The sequence below is a fragment of the Delphinus delphis genome, chromosome 12 (genome assembly GCF_949987515.2).
Source record: "Delphinus delphis chromosome 12, mDelDel1.2, whole genome shotgun sequence".
Classification (NCBI taxonomy): Eukaryota; Metazoa; Chordata; class Mammalia; order Artiodactyla; family Delphinidae; genus Delphinus; species Delphinus delphis.
This window is the reverse complement of record NC_082694.2, coordinates 87,644,062-87,663,257: the sequence shown is the minus strand read 5'-3', so window position 1 is coordinate 87,663,257 and position 19,196 is coordinate 87,644,062. Positions and strand designations below refer to the sequence as shown.

Genomic DNA, 19,196 nt, shown 5'->3' with positions numbered 1-19,196 from the left:
CTGGAGGATCCGCTGGGCTGGGTTGTGCAAGGCCATATCACCACGTCTGGAAGCTGGTGCTGGTGGTCGGCACCTCTGCTTTCCTCCAAGTGGGGGTGGAGAAATAGGCTGTCCCTCGGTGGAGAAGTGCGGCCGGGTATTCACTTTTCACACTGCCTGTGCATCGGGGGAGGGGCTTTGCGGCCAGGGGCAGCCCACCACGCTTGTTTGCGTTTTGTTGCTGAGATTGGTGCAGAGGGTTGCCTCCCGTGCTCCAGGCAAGAAAGCACCAGCCTCAAGATGTGCAGAGCAGCTCGGAAGAGAATTCCAGGGGTAATGGAGGAGCCCTCTTTCTGTCCCGTGGAAAAGCACAGGTGGCTTTGAGGCGGGAATGGCTCAGAAGAGCCAGACTCAAGATGTAAAACCTTGGGAGGATGCAAGTCATTTATTTATTGACTGTCTCCCCTTCCTTTTTGCACAGGTGTGATATTGATAAATATCTATGTCTAAGTAGTTCCAAAAGGCCTTTTTCAGGAAGTATAGATAGAAGAAAGAACTTCTAGGTAATAAGGAAGCACCATGACATGGTTTAAAGGGCAGGTTGATTTCTTTATTAGAGACACAGGTCATGACCACGTGTCTTACGATTCTTGGCATCTTGATTCGGTGAAATGGGAAGGAAAACAATGGGAAGGAACACGGGTGCGTCTAGATGGCCGTGGAGTGTGAGAAAGTGGAAAAGTCAGGGAGGACCCCAGGTTCCCCGGGGCAACACTGGTGGATCGTGGCGTCGGCAGCAGAGACCTGGGCCCGGGGAAGGTGGAGGAGGGTTTAGGTGTTGGTCCGTGTGCCAGCTTAGCACACTCACCAAATGAGAGGCCAGGGGAGACGTGCGAGATGATGTTCATGCAGGAAGGTTTTTGTTTTTGTTTTTTTGGAGCAGAGAAAGGTTCACCGCAGGGCCAAGCAAGGAGAATGGGTGGCCTGTGCTCAGAACCCCCCGAACTCGCAGAAAAGTGTTGTTGATGTCAAATAGAATCCCGTATAATGTGTAGTAGAGGACAGACCTGCTCCTGTATTTGTGTGGGATTATCATTGTGGATTCTTTAATAGAGTAAAAAGACGAACTTTCTCTGGATCTAACTGGATGCCAGTGGGCGAATCTTATCTACATATTATGATAACAGATTTTTTTTTTTCTTAGTAAACCAGTGGCTCCCACCCAGGGAAAGCCCAGGCCTTAAGAGTAAGCGTTCTGGACTCTGACTTCCTTGGTTGGAATCCTGCCTCTGCTGAAGCTCTCAGGGTCTCTGTCAGTGAAACCTGGTTCCCCCCTTTTGCTTCCTGTTTACCCCCCACCAGGATTTCTGTCATCAGACTTGCCTCAGTGGGCATGAATTTCTAATTTAAGCTAATATAGACACCCTAACAGACTTCTAAAAAAATTGAAGAGTGAAGCTGTTTGCTTCTTACATCTAGATTTCCACTGAGCACAGAATGAAAGATTTAATCTTGATTTAGCAGAACTTTAAATCACACTTATGAAAATGCCCGTTTCCAAGAAAATGGCAAAGAAATCATATGGGTGCATTTTAACTGATTAGCACGCTTGAACCGTATTTGGGATGTAGTCTGCCTATTTGATTGGCTCAGTTCACTTTATTGGTTGATTCAAGTATTTGAATGTTGGAAAACACGTCATTAGGAGGCTGCCAATGCCTTAAATGGTCCAGTTAACAGAAGCCATGACTCTCTGAGTCCAATGAAAGTAACTGGATGCAGCTACTCTTACTTGTTACATCAAATTCAGTTTTATAGCAACTGCATTTATGGTGCAGTTACCTTCCGAAGAGGGTATCTGTTACCTTCCAGAGAAGTTAAGGTTAATTTAATAAGTGCTTAAAATTGTATTCGTATATTAAAATGAACATTTTAGGGTGCAAGCCTCTGTAAAATGTCAGTAAGTAGTTACTAAGCATTGTCTTTATATCATACCCGCAGTCAGAATGTTAATATTTCCCACCTCTCTTTGGCTATAAAGCCCAAGTGTTGGTGGCAGACAGCAATGAACTGAGATCAAGCATCGGCACCCTAAGTGTGAGGGCGTGTGGGGTCTGACACCCACGCTTTAGTAACCGGGTTGAGACTGTGAAGTTCAGTGTGAGGTGTAAATACTTTGGAACTGACGTTCGCAGGCTGGTGATGTCAAGTCCACACCACATCGCACAGCAGTCAGGCGGTGTTTGTCGTCATCTTCCAGCAGCCTGGAGATGCAACAGTCAGGTTTAAGTGTTAGCAAGTCTTCTATGTTAATAATTCTCAAAGCAGGGACTGGTTCATTGGTGGAAGACTTTGACCCACTTTGGGGCCAGGCCGCTCCCTTGGGAGCCGGGGAAGTGCCTTTTGCCAGCAGGCCTGTTATTTTCTACCTGAGGATGGATTGACTCTGAACTGCCTTGTTACGGTCATCAATTAGACGCTGTCTGATTCATCCCAGGTTACCTTGGGAGGCTGCCTTTCATGTGCCGGAGCCAGATGACCTGTTACAGTGACATTAAAACAGCTAGATTGATTGACGGGGGCTCTGGAGAAAAATAATATTTCTTAAAGCACCACAGAGAAATAAACCCAGTGTGCCTCAGGTATATTTTCCAAAAATACTTTTAACAGGAAGAAAGATGAAGGAAATTGAAAGGAAGTACTGTGGCCTTGTAACTAGAGGCCACGATGATGTCAGCGGGGCTGGGATGTGAGGACGGAGAGGAGGGGTCGGAGGCATGACGCTCATTTCCTCGTGTTGGGAAGCAGGGGATTCTGATTCCCGCTTATCTGCTGTTTTCCAAGAATGGCTGTAAATCCGTGTGGCTCTGACAATGAAAAGACACCAGAGTGTCCACACGTGCCAAGTGCCGGGCGTGTGAAGATGCAGCCCGCCCTGCCTCGGTCCTTGGGGAGCTTTCGGGCAGAGAGAGAGTTACGTAGTGGAAACTGCAGGCCTGTGACCGTGGAGCTGTGGACAGAGCGGGCTGGGAGTGGGGCCGGGTTTCTCTCTAGGGACAAGATGGCACTGGAGTTAGGATCCGCAGGTGAGTTTGCCAGACCCCAGAGGAGGGAGCCCTTCTGGAGAAACACAGGGATTTGGAAGCGCTGGCCTGTCGGGGAATAGCAAGGCGTGTGGGCCCGCAGGTAGGGGCCCCTGTGCCTGGGTGCGGTGCTGGGAGTTTGGGCTTCGTCCCGAGGGAAACAGACCTGGAGGGCCTGCAGAAGAGGTGTGCATGCCGTCCCCTCCCGGACCTGTGCCCCTTCCCTGGAGACCCCCTCCTTGCCTCCCACTGGTCCACCACCATTTCCCCACGGCTCTCAGGACGCAGACCTGCCCACCCATCACATTCACCTCCAGCATTTCATGGAGTGCTTCTGTCTGCCCCGCCAGGTTCCAAAACCTTTACTGGGGTGAAGCTCTGCAGACCTCATGACCACCCCAAAGAGGCAGTATTATCAGTCCCACGTCATCGAGACGCCTTGGGACAGCGTGGTGGGGTGACGTGCTGGGTGCAGAGCTGCTGAGTGAGGGAGGGGACGGCGCTCAGTGTTGAGCACCTGCTGTGTGCCAGGTCCAGGGTGGCTGGAGGGATTGTCTGAGAAAGTCTGAGACACCGGGCCTTTGGGCAAGGCTGCTTCTTCCCCACCGCCAAGTCCAGGATCCAAGCTCCACCCAAGCTCTTACGTCCCTTTCCAGTTCCCGTCACACCTGTGCTGGGGACGCACTGGGCGTGGGCCTGCATACACTTCAGGTCCTGTGTGTCTCGTCCACTCTGCTAGGTGTGGGTGGTCACACTTGCGAGGTATGTGGGTCTAGTCTTACACTTTGTAGGGTCTTGATGTATTTCTCAGGAGTTTATTTACACGTTTTCAAGTGGAATTGGTGTAAATATTTTGTTTTCTTTCTATACTTTTTCCAACTTATATTACAGTTTGCTCTGTTTAAATAAGTAAGATCATCTACTTAAATGTGAGACATTTACAGCTGGTTTCAAAGGTGAGCAGGTCAAGATTCATGCAGGAATGAAAGGGCAGTGCAGGGAGTTTGCTCAGAGCTGTCAGTTTGCTGGTCCTGCCGGTGGCCTTGGCTGGACGGACGAGGAGAGGCTGGTGGTCCCCGTCCCCAACCAGGCAGACAGTTGTCCTGGGATCCGGCTGTGACACCTGAGATGGGACACGAGTGTGTAGGATCCAGTCAGGGACACGTAGCCTTCACCTAATTATGCAGAAACACCAAGCCAACCTCAGATTCTTCCTATAAAACAAAAGAAAACAGGCCTGTGTTCTTCAAAAATTAAGTGTCACGTAAGACGAAGGAAGTCTGAGGACTGGGTCCAGGTAAAAGGGGACGAAGGGGACACGACGCCTAGACACGGTGTGTGACCCTGGACTAGACTGTGCTCGAGGGAAGGTCCACAAAGGATGTCGTTGCATGGAGACCAGATGGAGTATGGATGGCGGATTAGCTAGAAAGCCTGCGTCAAGGCCGACTTCTTGAATGGGGTGACCGTCCTGTGGTTCTGCAGGGGCGTCTGTCTCTGTTGTCAGGAAACCACCCGACAGTGTAAATAGATCATGTGTCCTCAGTACTCAGTCTAAGGGACTTAGCCGTAAATGTGTGTGATTCACGCAACTTCCTCCTAAGTAGTTTAGAGAAGATACGTGTTTAATACAAACATGAATGGAAGCCACTCCTAGCAGCCCCTCACCTTTCCTTGTCTGGAGAATGCCAGATTTTCAACTGTTCTTCTCCTCCTCTGTCTGCATCTTCCTGCTCAGAGCATTGAATCGGCAGACATTTACTGAGCCACTGTTACAATCACTTAATTGAACACACGTACATATCGAGAGCCTGCTGTTCTTTTAGGGCCAGGAATGTGCGGACGGTGGGCCTGGGTCCTGGAACTGCGTGTGGAGGTGTTACGGGACCCGGCAGGGGGGCCCTGGAGGTCAGGCGTGGACGGGGATTTGAAGGATGAGTCTTAGGTCAGGAGGCAGGGCGGTGGGGGGGGGGAGTTCCAGGTGCAGCTGAGCTCTGTAGGAAGGCGTGGGGTGTGCAAAGCCTGCGGTGAAAGGGTGTGAGGAGTGGGCTATGCAGGCAGGTAGGCTTAGAGCTTGAAGGGCTTTGGAACATCCTCATAAAGTTGGGACCACTCCCTGAAGTGTTTGAAAGGTGGGCGTGATCAGATTCACAGCAGCCCTGTTCACTTATGCATTCAGCAGGTACTTACTGAGTGCCTACTGTGTGCCAGGCACTGTCCCAGGCTCTGGGATCCATGATGAGAAAAGCAGACACACACACATAACCCCTGCCCTCATGGAGAGTCTAATGCCTCATGGAGACAGGTGAACAATGAACGTATAAATAAATTATCTGTAGATTGAGTTAAGTGCTGGGGAAAATATGGAGAAGGGTAAGGAAGGGAACTTTTTTTTTTTTTAAGAAGGGGAGTCCAAGGTATTTTATGCTTCCATATTTTTTTTGTTGTCCTGTCGGCATACGATTCCTCTTGTCTGATGGATTGCTGAGGTCCGTGGTAGGGAAGTGCCCCGTTGTGAAAGGGGGACAGAGCACTGGCGGGAGAGAGAACTGCTGCAAAGTGTCCCAGGGAACCAGTGAGTTAGTGCATCCTGCCAGGTCTAACTCTTGAAGGATGGTACCTTCTTTGTTAATTCAGAGACATTTAAAATGGGGGGAAATAGGGAGGGAGCCGTCAGGGTGGCTCTCGCCGAGAAGGAGAGGTTTGAGCCAACGCTTGACAAGAGGCCAAACCCATGCCACTCTGATTTCCCTGGATTTCACAGGAATGAGGTGTTTTAGAATCTTGCATTCCCTTCATGTGCTTGTTAGGCAAAGTATGAGCTTAAACAATAAAACTGGCTTAATGACGCGACGCCCGCCTTCACCTGCCGTCCTGCTCCCCCGGGAGTTCTTGTTTCCACAGCTCCTGGGGTGGTCAAACCGCGATGGGTGTGGTTTGCTCTGTGCTCTCTGCACAGCATCCTCGCTGCTTTTGTGTCCTCGTAACGAGGCTGGGTAATATTTCCTTGTCACTGTCCTCTGAGTGCTGTTTCAGGGATAATAAAATAAATATATGGCCTCTTTATCTTAGAGGCCAAAGATACGGAAAATGCTTGTGACAAGGAGATGTGAGTAACACCGAGAAGAATCTAGTAGGTTTCCCGAATCCCAGCCCCCAGCTGCCTCTAAGGCACGAGCACCATATATCATCTTCTGTTTCTAAAACCAGTCCTGCAAAGATCTTGTTTCCTATGTTCACGAGCATGATTTCAACTTGCAGGAAAGCCTCCTAAAATAGGTAGAAAGATTTTGCTCGGCTCCTATATATGTGGTTGAAGGACTATTTTCACACTTTAATTTCCACAAGGAAAAAAAACCCCTAGTAGTTTGCATAATACACTATAATGCCATATATAAATGGCACAAGGTAGGTGTTTTTAGTTTGACATTTTCTTAAGTGACACAGAGAGCTCACAAGAAATATCTATTTATATAGTTTTGCCTGTATTCATTTCCAAATACTTCAGTAAAGATGGAAAAAGGGAGAACTAAAAAAGATGGCTTGTATATAAAGATGGGATATATCTGGGATAGAATTGGAATAGAATTGGGATGGTGCTAAGAATTAGTTCATCTTACACTGTGATCTAGTTATGCTTTGTTATTATAGTTTATAGATTTCTTTAGAAATCTAAGTTCCCCTCAGGTGTAACCCAAACACACCTGCCATGCATCAGTTTTTTAATCAGAGACGCTCCATCCTGCTCTGTGGTTCCAGCAGTGATAGTTTGGTGGTTGTTATGGAAGCGATTTTTATTAGGCTGTAAGGAGTATCTCTAAAGCCCCAGCGACCTCTGCAGACCTGCCTGTCCCCCTTCTAATGCAGACCCTCCTTTCTCAGGCACCACGCGGCCACCTTCATTTGGGAAGAGAATAGCTTCCCTTCCTGGTGAGCTGCTGCCCCCTGGGAGGAGGGAGGGGAGTATTTTTGCCACTTTACAGAAGAGAAATGGAGGCGACAGCCTGGTCCAGATGGTGCGAGAAGGGGGGCCTCTTGGAGGCACCTGGGTCCCATCCCACTGTTCACTCGAGGAGCGTGTGCTTTCCCTGGGCCTTCTCAAAATAACCGATTAGACTCACTGTACGCCTCCGTCCCAACACGCTCTTTATTCTTTGTTTGTACCTTAAGAGGATCCCAAGGTGAAAGAAACTCATAAATACGACAGCGTTCCACCCAAAGCACTGGATTCTATTTTTTACGCCAAAGAAGGAAAGAAGAAACCAAAGGCAGAACCTTTAATCCACAGCGGGGCAGGTAATGTGAAGTTCTGTGTCGCTGTCGGCAATTCGAAATGCTGCCGGGTCACGAATCTGCTTTTCCAGACCAATTTCATCCTGCAAAGATATGACTTGTAACAATCTGATTTAAAAACCCGACTCGTGACTGTCTGACTTGTTAATAAATTGTTCGGCATGTAGGGCCATGGTAGGGGGAGTAGAAAAGTAAAATTTCAGGGCTGAGGGCGATGGGATTCTCCTACTAGGAAGCCCTCCAAGATAAACGCAGGATTTAAAAGTAATTCTGGGGGCTTCCCTGGTGGCGCAGTGGTTGAGAGTCCGCCTGCCGATGCAGGGGACACGGGTTCGTGCCCCGGTCAGGGAAGATCCCATATGCCGCGGAGCGGCTGGGCCTGTGAGCCATGGCTGCTGAGCCTGCGCGTCCGGAGCCTGTGCTCCGCAACGGGAGAGGCCACAGCAGTGAGAGGCCTGCGTACCGCAAAAAAAAAAAAAAAAAAAAAAAAGTAATTCTATCATCTCTGTGGACCTCTGGGAAGGCATATTGTCCTTTAAGGACCAATGACACTGAAAACAACCAACAAACATATCAACCTTTTGAGGGAAACATGAACATAAAAACCATCAGAACCCACTGTTTGGGTTTACTTTTTGAGTATGAGAGACATTTAAAAGATTGAACTTCAGAAGTGATTTTAAAACGAAATAATTTAAAATACACTCCTTTCAGTCCTACTCCTATTCTTACTACTACTGCTACTACCAGTAGTATTACTGTTACTACCATTATCAGTACTACTGTTACTACTACAGTTAGTGCTACTGTTCCTACTATTATGAGCTCTGACTGGGGGCCAGGCTCTGAAGGAGGTGCTTTCTGTGACTGTGTCATCTGCAGGTGTGATGGATACCTACAAGACTTAAGTCCCCTGGTTGGTTGTGGAGAAGAGAGGGAGATGGCGGGAAGGAGGGCTTCCCTTGCCTTCTCCGCAGCATTGACAAGTTTGCAAGTCATTTCTCTTAAGCTGTCTTCTCCCTCGGCTCTCAGTACCACACAGAACGACTCAGGTTTTCTTCTCTTTGCTCCCCGTTTCTTAGCTTCCTGTGTTTGCTTCAGGCTACAGAGTGGGGCGTTTCCCTAACGCTTTTCTCTGGCTTCTCCCCCTCTCCTGGCTCTGCCCATCCCATGACAGATGCGTCATCCTGCTGTGCACCAGGCGCTGGTCCGGACACGCAGGTGTTCAGGCATGTTCCTTTCATCCTCGGAGCTCATGTCCTGGCAGGCGAGGCAGATGCGTGAGCACAGAGGCCACGCTGTTCTACTCCACCCTCGCGGGGCTCATCACGGAGCCTACTGAAACTATACTACCTGAAATTCTGTAAGATATTAACAGTAATAGAAAATTTAATCACCGAGTAAAATGTCTTTCTTGGGAAAACATACCCTCCAGGAGTGGCCTGGGCTGCCGGGGAGAGCGTGGCCTGCTGGGACTCAGATTCCAGCTGTGGCCCTCGTGAGCCTGTGACCTGGGCACATTCCTTACCTGAAAACGGATGTCGTAGGTGTGTCTGAGGATTGCCATGAGTATTAATATCAAAGGCATAGGTAGAGGAGCCCCTGGGACACAGTGGGTGCCCGCCCTCTCCTCTCCTCTTCCATCCCTTATCCTCCAGCCCAGGGCTCGGGGGATGGTTCTTCCAGAACCGGGGCCAGGAACGGCCAGAATGGACCCTGTGAGGGGTGGGGAGGTCCAGGACTCTTGACTGAGGAATGGGATGGGCTGCGATCACATCTGTCTCCTTTTGGATGTTGAAGGAACTGGCTAGCCCACTTCTTTTTCCTCTGCTGTCACCTGTTGCTTCTGATCGGGGTGAGGATAAACTTTTCAGGAACCTTGGGATTTTATAAGCATTTACTATTGATACATCCAGTTGTCGTGCTAATTAGATGATTTTGTCTGTCAGCCAAGTTGAGTGGCTTACAGTGTACGGATTCAACCCCTGTGTGGTTAAAGCCCGGTTCTTGAATATATTTTGAAGTAACGCATCTGTGTGTCCTTAAAATCTGATGTTGGTGTCTTGTGGTTGCTTTGCGTTTATTTCTAACTGAATGAACCGAGCGCACACTTGTCAAACATTCACTGTATTTTGTCTCTGGCCTGAGTCCCCTGGGGTTGGGACACAGGGATGACGGTGACCCCTGGGGTCTGGGACCTTTGTGGAGACAGTGCAGGTGTTGAGGGCCACTGAACCCAGCACCTCGAATGAAGCAACGTCAAGGGTGGTCGGGAAATGCAGGGGAGGGGACGTGTGGGTCCCAGGGTCCCTCGGCCAGGCCGCCTGACAGTGACGCAGGAAGCTCCGAGGATGCTGAGTTGTAACTCTGGTTTGGCTCAGAAAAGGTATAACGAACATCGGTTTGAAAACCCTGCCTGTGTTATTTTTCTCCAGATGGTGACGTGTATGAAGCCCAGACTCCTAACAAGGAAACCCAAGGAGCACCAGAAGTTACGGGGGCCCCGGACGTGCATGTGGAGGTGCCTGTGGCCAGGTGGGTGGCGGGCACCGCAGGACTGTGCCCACTCCTTCTTACTGCCGCTCCGTCAGCCCAGCCTGCATCTCATCCCCAGCCCCTCCCCAGAGCTCTCCCTGGCCTCTAGAATGTTCTTTGTCCCCTGCAGTTAGCTACTGCTCATCTTTTAGATCCTATGCCGTGCATTTTCTTGTCTGCCCATCTTTCCCCCAAGGCTCTTCCGCTACCAGGACCCTTCTTAGCACACGTCACAGTTCGTGACAGCACTTCAGCCTTATTTGGTTACTGTCCCTTTTCCGCGCTAAGCTGTAAGCTCCACAAGAAGGCCATGGTCTGCGCTGCTCACTTGTGTAGCCCCTGTTCCTAGCAGAGGTCTCGGCACATAGAAGGCTCTTAGGAATCATCGGTGGAAGGGTGGGATGATGGTATAATCAGACCATGTGGTCGGGAATCATGCCTCTGCCCCTTCCTAGCTTCCCGACCTCAGGCCTCAGTCTCCTTGTGCATGTGGCGGAGATGATGTCACCGTGCAGGTCAGCCTGGGCACCAAGTGAAGTGTTAGTGCCCAGTCCAGGGCCTGGCGCACCGTGGACCCTCTCTCTCTGTGTCCCTCCTCCTGGCCTCATGGAGGAGAGAGGTGGAGTCCTGCGTGGGACAGGACGACTGGAGGGGAGAGGTGATGGGGAGAGGGGCTCACTTTGAGGCCTGGTGCCTGGACAGGAGCAGAAGCAAAGGGCCCCAGGCCCGAGTCGGAGGCCTGGGTTCCAGCTGGTTCTGCTCCCCCCCCACCAGTGCACCCAGCAGGTCTCCAGGGCCTCCGGGCCCCAATCCCGGGCCTCAAAGGGGAGTCTGTGCCGAAACGCATGACTTTGCCTCTGGTATCTACCTGGAGGCATTAAAGGTCCATTTCCAATTATAGGCTTTTGAGAAAATAATTTATATTCTGTATAAGGTCAGTATTAGCATTTGAGTCCCATTTTTGTTCCTCTTAAATAAAGTGGGTCCCAGCCCTGCGCTTGCCCCGAATCACAGGAACCAGTGAGCTTTCCTGCTCCGCTTTCAGTACTAATCACTTTTAACCTTGTCGTTTATTGTTAACTTCTGCAATTTTTTCCCTGTGATATATTTTTAAAATGTCATAACTCTGTCTTAATGTAGCAGTAGCCTTCCACTTCCTCTTGACATGTTGAACACTTTTCTCATATGTCCTGTTGTATTCCCTAAATTACTAGTAATATTATTCTTTTCCTCGACATGACCAAAAAATGACCTAAAGATTTGGTCTTCTCTTAAAACCCAAACTAACAGTTTAAATATTTTTATTGCATACTTAAGAATTTTATAGTAATAATATTAAGACATGTTAGGCAGTTACTTTTTTATACCGAATTTATCATCCACACTTCCACCTCCAACATGAATTATTGTTATTGATCCATTATTGTGTGTTTTCTGGGCTGTACGCTGAGAGTGTTTGGCACAGTTTTAAATGGAGGTAAAGTCCTAGTGTGTCAAATAGTGTTTCCATACTGTTTGGGAACAGTAAACGTAGATTTCCGTTGCTCGCATATTTGAGTTCCATTGCGTTCGAGGCTGTGGAGTGAGATGGATTTCCCCAGACTGGTGTGTGGTCTGATGGGGGAAAGCGGTGTCCACACCACACGACAGGGGCTGCGCACCTGGAGAACCGCCCGAGGGGCGTTGGCCTTCATTTGTGTTCTGGTGCTAAGCTCTTGGAGCCACTGGTCTCCTTGTGAAGGAGGGGAGGGTACTTGTTTTCATGCCCTTAGGACTTTCTGGTTCATAATGAAGAACGGTTGGCCTTTATATTAAACGATTTGATTATGGTGGTGCCTTTTATCATAACCTGGAGCGCTTTTCTCATGCTTTTGAGTGACTCGCTTTAAGCTGTGGGCGTCTCATCATTCCCTGAATGGCTGGTGGCTGTAGCATTGTGCTTTCTCCACTTCTGTGTTGCCGGAAGGATACAATGTTACAAAATATGACATCCCAACTAGTCAATTTATGAATTTGGAGTCGAACTGAGATGGACGAAGGGAGCCTCAAGAATGAGGACCCCTCCGGGTCCAAGGGGGCAGGTGTGGTTTGTTCAGCCTGTTGGTAGCTGATGACACCTGTGAATAACAGGGTCGCAGGTCAGGATTGAGGCCACTCAGACCGTCCTGCAGCAGCATCGGCCTGCGACACCGCACTCCCGCTGCTGAGTGAAGGTTGAAGTTGAGGTTCGGGTGAGTGTGGAAGGCGGGCTGTCCCTTGTTCTTGCCGGGTGCCGTCGTGTAACATCCGCTTTTTTCGTGATGGTGAGCGAGGCTGACTGTGGCCTCTTAACCTTTCCTTCACTCCAGTGCCTAGAAGCTTACCCCCCAGGACTTCTGAGTCGGTCAGGAACTCCTTGGAGCTGTGCAGAGAGGGCAGGGCAGCTGCGTTGGAGCGCGGGGCAGGGGTGTCGGGTGCTCAGTGGTAAGGAGAAGTCATCAGCTGTTTAGAGTGTTGGTCTTCCTGACAGTCCAGGAGGGCTGTTAATGCTGCCTTTAGACCTGCGCTCTGATTCCTAAGATGTTCCCACTCTTCTGGCTCTGCCTCCCGATCGTTTTCTCTTTAATTTACCCACAGAGCGATACATGCTTCCAACCAGACGTGTCACTTTTTCTGTCCTCCTACGTCAGCCACTTGGTTTTCCACCACCTGACACCTTTGCAGTTGATTTCAAAGAGTCGCTCATTTTCCTGCATATGTTGGAAGGTGCGTGCTTACATTCCAGGGCCTCTGGTCGTAAAAGCTTATTCTGGAGAACAAACTTGACATTGAGACCCTTGTAGAATTCTGTTGACATCCATCTTTGGCTCATGAGAGAATCAGGATCGAGGTGCCGGGTGAGAGAAGCTGTGCTCTGAGTTAATGGAGTGATTTCAGTGCCTGTATCAAGAATGGTGAAACTCAAGCCACTGAACTCTGTTTGTCCTGAACCAAGTGGTTCCTGAACAGGACGAAAGGCTAAGCTGTGGAAAATATAATGAAAGTGAAAGGGAGAGAATGCTAGGGATTGGGACTCTGGCTGTGGCAAGACATTAGAAAGCGTTTTACTGATGGTCAACCATGGTGGCAGGGACTATGGTCCATGGGCGTTAGTCACCTTTTTCCTCTTCTGTGCTGCACTGTCCCCTTTTGAGTTTTCACTTTTAAGAAATTATAATTTCCTTTCAGTGCCTCGTTTCTCATTGGCTTTAGTAGCGGTTGATGTATCCTCTTGCCGTCCACCGCCCCCTCCAACCTTTGTTTATCCGAGCTTGAGTGGAGGACAAGGGTGATTGAGTTAGCTGTCTGCTTCATCAGCCTCGATTCTCCCAGAGTGCTGACTTCTTACACCAGCTTCTATTTTAAAGTCCTGAGTTATTATACCTCAATGTTAAGGAAATGATTGTTAGCACTTGTAATATGCACAAAAGTGACATCCAGATATTAAGACATTGATGTTGAAGTTCTGTCTGATTTAAGGACTACATTTGTCACAAAGTAATATCTTCTGCCAGATTTAAGATTATATTTATTTATTTAATATTTTAAAATTAATTAATTAATTTCTTTTTGGCTGTGTTGGGTCTCCATTGTTGTATGCGGGCTTTCTCTAGTTGCGCCGAGCGGGGGCTGCTCTTCGTTGCGGTGCGCAGGCTTCTCATTGCAGTGGCTTCTCTTGTTGCGGAGCACGGGCTCTAGGCGCGCAGGCTTCAGTAGTTGTGGCGCGCGGGCTTAGTTGCTCCACGGCACGTGGGATCTTCCCGGACCAGGGCTCGAACCCGTGTCCCCTGCATTGGCAGGCGGATTCTTAACCACTGCACCACCAGGGAAGCCCCCTATATTTATTTTTATAAGTACTTTAAAAGGAGAAAAATGCCCAGAATTGCAGTCTCTGTTTAGCCAGGACCCTGACCTTTGATTCCTTTTTGGGGGAAATAGTTCCGCATCTCTCCGCACATGCTCAGCTCTATTTTAGCAGAGTAGCTCTACGATATCATTTTGCATCAGGCAATAAGCAGGTGTATAAACCCCAGGTCTGCAGTTGATGCATGAGAAGGCTTGATTGAAATCACAGTGGGCTGAGTCCAGGTCTGACCTCTGCTGAAATTCACTGATTTTCAGGGAGTCCCAGAGAGTCCAGCAGGAAGAGAGAGGGCTTTTCCTTAGATTCTCCAGCAGCTACCAGAGTGGTCACCCTCCACTGCACTTGCCGTAGTTCGCTTCACTCCAGAGATAAGCTAAGAATAAGACACTAACTGCAGTAAAACCAAAATAATGTGGACTAATTAGGAGAAGGTCCGTCTGAATTTGTGTAATCTCTGAATTGTTTAATTAGAAAAAACATAACGCAGCTTTAAAGCTTTGTTACTTTCAGCTGCAGAGTGGCTCAGACTAAGCTCATATCTGTCCTTGGGGTTCCCACATTAATGAATAAATTAAAAAGTGTAATTAGCACTATTAGGATGCCTTTAGCTGTAAAGAACAGAAAACCTAAGGAGAAGTGGCTTAAACAATAGGAGACACTCACCACGCATGTACTAGAGGTCTAGAGGCTCCTGGCAAAAGCCGCAAAGGTTCCAGAGTTGCAGCTCAGCAGCTTGTGGGGTCACTGAGGGCTCGTCTTCCCAGGACTCTGCTGCCTTCCGCAGCACGTTGACTTTCGGCCTCGGGCTTGTTTCCTTAAGACATTACTTAGGCTCCGGGCGGTACATGGAGACGCGTGAACATCCACAAGAAGGAGAGAGAGACCGTTTCCTTCCCTGAGACTTTTGCACATAGTGAGAAAAGTCTTTACTACGTATTGCTGAATCTGTGAACGAGTCAGCGATCCGCATCACATCAATTATTCTGTGAAAGAGTGTGCTTTGGACTTCTCTTGAAGTGCAGTTTCATCAGCCCCAGCGAGCTTTCTTCGTCACGGCTCCTTCTCTGTGTAGGCCATAGAGAGAACGCTCCTGTAGTCAGGGTCTGAGTTCTCAGAAGATTTGGGTGACTGAGGTCTGGGCTAATGGGATCGACTGTATTGAGCACACTTGTCTACACAGCCGCAGAGCTCAGCGCTGCACGTTCAGGGGTCAGCGGGCAGGAGCCGTCGGGTCCTTGGGGCCTGTCGCTAACATCAGTTCTGGTCACTCAGTAAGAGCTGGCTTCTCCACCCACTTTAGCTCAGGTGTAGCTACGCGACCTGCCGTCACCGATGACGGGTGACACTTCCAGGCAGAGGCATTAAGAGCCAGTGTGGACTTGGCCACGTGCCTTCTTTGACTCTGAGGTCGAGGAAACAGCAGGACTCGGAGTCTCCTGGGTGACTGATGAACGGGGGGGTCCTTCACCAGCCCACATGTTCCCGCTGACACAGACGCGTAATGGAAGGAGCCCCCGTGGGCACCTTTATTTTGGCCCCAGGACCACACGATGTTCCCCCGGTGTGGAGAAAGGTTCCAGGACACCAAGTATGGTAGCCTGCTGCCTTTTGCCAGCAAGTCATGACAACCGGGAGATTATCCACAGGGAGAGTGCGCACACGGCCGGGGGCAGCGGGACCAGCCAGGCCGTGGTGGTGCCCCTCGGGCCCAGAGGAAGAGGGTGCTGCTCAGGTCCCCAGGGGTGCGCCGAGAAGTACAGAGGCGTCTGCAGTGACCACTCTCTCTGTTTTACACAAAAGGGATTTATAGTGTCTCAAAGTTTTCTCCAACAGTTTTATTAAACAGGTTTGTTACCAAAAGTGGCGTCTGGCTGTTTGCTGCTCGAAAGCCAATACTTGAGGGCAAAGTTGGTGGAAAGGAAAGTTTGCTTTATTCTGGAGGCCGGCAACTGGGGGTGGGTGGTGGGAGGCTGGGCTCGTGTCTAAAGGCCGATTCCCGCACCGCTCACCATCAGGGGGCAAGAGCTTTCACAGGCGGAGGGAGGGGGCTTCCTGCGGGAACAGCACAGTCGGCTCTGACGGTCATCTTGAAATTGGTCATCGGTGCTCTGACCAGCATCATCTTGATTGTTTTAAGTACAGTTAGTCTTCAGTTCCAGGGTCGGTTTGTTCCCATTTCTTTGAGGCCAAGTCTCGGAATTGTGGCAGCTTGTGTCATGGCTACAGTCTGGTCATCGTGGAGTTCACTTCTCCCACCTGGTGGGGTTTTCAGTGTCTACAAGACGGCTCCCAGGACATGGCTCACATTATTATCTATAGCCCTTGAGGAGGGACTAAAGGTCCTCGACTCTGCTAATGACTAAACTATTATTATTTTGTCCTGTTTGTTTTCCTTTGCTTTGCATTTTCTCACTTCTCTGGTTAAAGTTATTCTTTGGCTAGAGTTTTCCTGCAGACAAGGCAGCTGGAGGACGCGGATGGGGAAAGCCTATAGGTCCCGCTCCATTTCAGGCTGGCCCTTGGTTGGAGGAGCCACAGGTAAAAATGCAGAGCAGACGCAGCCTTGGACTTGAAGTAACCACTGTGGAAACACTGGTGACCTTTCAGCTTTACCTGTAGAAATGGTCAGAAAGTCACGTGGCTTCACGCGCTCTTTGCTTCTTTAAAGGACTTTGACACAGGTTGACTGCGACTAAATCTAACACGTGGCGCATCTTCTCCCCAGAAACCAGCCGAGATAGTGAAAGAAGAGACACACGGTCACATGCCTAATTTTGAAAGCAACGAGGTGAGTTAATTCTACTTTTATTTTGTACTTGAGGGCTTCAGGCTAAGGCGCCTTTTTATCCTTTTAACACGTTGGGTGGAGCTCTTGTTTGATGGAGAAGGGGTCAGAAAGACAAGTCTTTCCAGGATACGAATCAGCACAGGGTTGGACCAGAGTGTTCCTCTTCTGCAGGCTGTACCTCACATCAGGTCTCTTGTGTGTCAGAAATTACGGTAGTTTTCATGGCTTCTACACTAGTCTTTGCCACCTTTTACTATACTTCCAGTCACAGACTGAAAAGCTCTTTTTTCCAACATCTTTCAAGATATATTTTTAGAGGGGGAGGAAGGAGAGGAAGGAAGGACAGGGGAACCATGGCAGCAGGCGTGGGGAGGCTCCGTTGTCCCGGATACCTTGGACCTTGGTTTTGTGGGTAGTCAGCGTTGTGTAGACGGCACGTCTGGGCTGCGCACACGTGCAGCACGCGCTCTATAGATGGCAGCACGAGCTAGCGCAGAACGCGCTGTGTGGTTTGTGTTTGTCCAGTTGCTTTACGTGTGCCGTCAACGCGGGAAGCATGTCTTTCCATGGTACGTGATGAGATTACGTGACTAATCTGTGTAAAATATGTGTATTGGGAAAACAAAATTTACTTTAAATTCTTTAGTCGAGGGATATTTCACAACTAAAACTTGTATATTTTTAAGGTGCACAATTTGATATGCGTATCCATTGTGAGATAAGCGCCGTAATCAAGCTAATTAACATAGCCGTGTGTGTGTGTGTGTGTGTGTGTGTGTGTGTGTGTGTGTGTGGTGAAAACATTCAAGACAAAATTTACTTTAAATATACAATTCATGTAGCTAAGAAGCAGACTTTTGGGAGCTTGTTTTTAAAATTCTGTCTCTGGATTTTCTTTTCAAGGTGGTTTCTTGCTTTTAGATTTTTGGCTCCAGGCAGGAGGTCATGTAACAAATCTGGGCTATTGAATCTGTTCTGATGACAGACTATGAAGAAATCTGTGGATGTGATGGCGTTGCAAGTGAGCCTCTCCTGCTCTGAGACGTGCCCCGCAGCATCCTGGCTCCGCGTTTAAAAAGAGGGAGCCCAGTCGGCTCCTGGGTCTTGCCCACCTTGGAAAGGGGGTTTGTGGGAAAGGACGTGGGTCCTTAGGAAGTTTGTTCGGGTTTTTCAACATGAAAGGAGTTTATGATCTGAAACAGACAGTTAGAGGAAATAATCTTTCAAACGATTCTCTTTCCTTCCTTATAGTCTTAAATATTTCTGACCAGGAGGAAGTGTTCAGGGAGAGGTACACTCTCTGTGTCTGGATGGTTAGGGAAGCCTTTCAAATGTGGAGGGACAAAAGGATGCTCACGGCGGCTGACGAGTGTAAGACCGTGTCTGCGGGTGGGAAGGCGGTGGTCCCGGGGCACTGGGTGTCAGGGGCCAAAGGTCACCTGCTTGCTTCGGGGCCGTGGACGAAAGGGTGCTGTTATGACTCAGGCATGGAGTAGCCGAATGCCGCGTTTTAATGGACATATGGCACTGGTGTCTTTTGCCTGCACTGAGTTTTTACTGTCCCTTGGGTATCTGTGCACACTGGCTGTGGACATTCATCATCTATGCTTTGCTGACTTGTTCTGTAAATATAGCTCCTCGGGCCTCTGGGAGCATCTTGTGCATTAGCAGCTGACATCAGTCAGTAGACTTAACTTCTTAGCGTGAATCAAATGTCAGCAGTATCATTGGAATAATGGCAAATCCAAGCGCCTCGTTTGCAGATATCTGGGTTAAGAACCTAAGCTTTTGGGGAAGGAAGGTGATAAGGAGCAACTGGGCCTCCTTCTCTTGCCCAAACACGGATGACTTACGTCAGGCAGAAGGGCTGGATCGAGCAGACGCATCTTCACGGAGCCTTTGCTGTGGGCTGGGCACGTGCTGGCCCCTGTCACTCACGTCCCAGCTCACCCACATATCAGTCTTCCAGGTGGTATCAATCCCCGCTTTATAGACTCAAAACCAGTGAGGTGGAGAGATCTGAGAGGGAATCTGCCGCACCAGCAGTTAGGAGGCAGGGTGCTTGGCTTTGAACCCAGTTTTGAACGATTCCAAAGTTTGTGTTTCCTCCCCAGAGAACCACGTATCTGATTCCTCAGAGGAGACGTCCCCTGCGTCATGCTTCCTGGTCTGCCCCTCCCAAGACAGGTGCTCTGTGACGTTCAGGACGGGTTTCATGGTGTGTGACTCTCCAGGATGTTTTAGTTCTGTCAGGTCCACAGGACGCCGTCTCTGCTTCAGCAGGAGCTGAACAGAAACTTCGCTGGTGTGAAACACCCCGTGGGGTTGAAGGTCGTCGGCCCCAAAATCTAGCCCATGCTTTATGGGCTCAGAAAGAGAGCAAGCATTGTATAAGCACGGCAGTAGCTAGTAATACGAATAAAAAGAAACAGTACTCAATTAACACTGCCTGGCCGATAGGCCACAGTGATCTGTGTCTCTCAGTGAACTGTGGTTTTATTTGGCATTTCATTTGTCTGTTCACTTGAAAAATTGATTCTGTGATATTTATATGACATTGAATATATCGATTTCTCAGGTATGTGGCTTCTGGCTTGACCACCTCTCCCAGACAGATGGTGAAATCCTTAAGGGG

General features: G+C 49.2%; 1 protein-coding gene across 1 annotated transcript in view; it reads left to right on the top strand.

Annotated features, from left to right (window-relative positions):
* LOC132434758 (doublecortin domain-containing protein 2C-like) overlaps positions 1-18,872 on the top strand; it is a 74,761-nt gene extending 55,889 nt beyond the window's left edge. Inside the window, 4 exon segments of the mRNA XM_060026342.1 lie at positions 7,233-7,358; positions 9,791-9,894; positions 16,499-16,561; positions 18,676-18,872. Of these exon segments, the coding sequence (XP_059882325.1) occupies positions 7,233-7,358; positions 9,791-9,894; positions 16,499-16,561; positions 18,676-18,759 (377 nt within the window). The 3' untranslated portion in view covers positions 18,760-18,872.
* Positions 18,873-19,196: the final 324 nt, after the last annotated feature.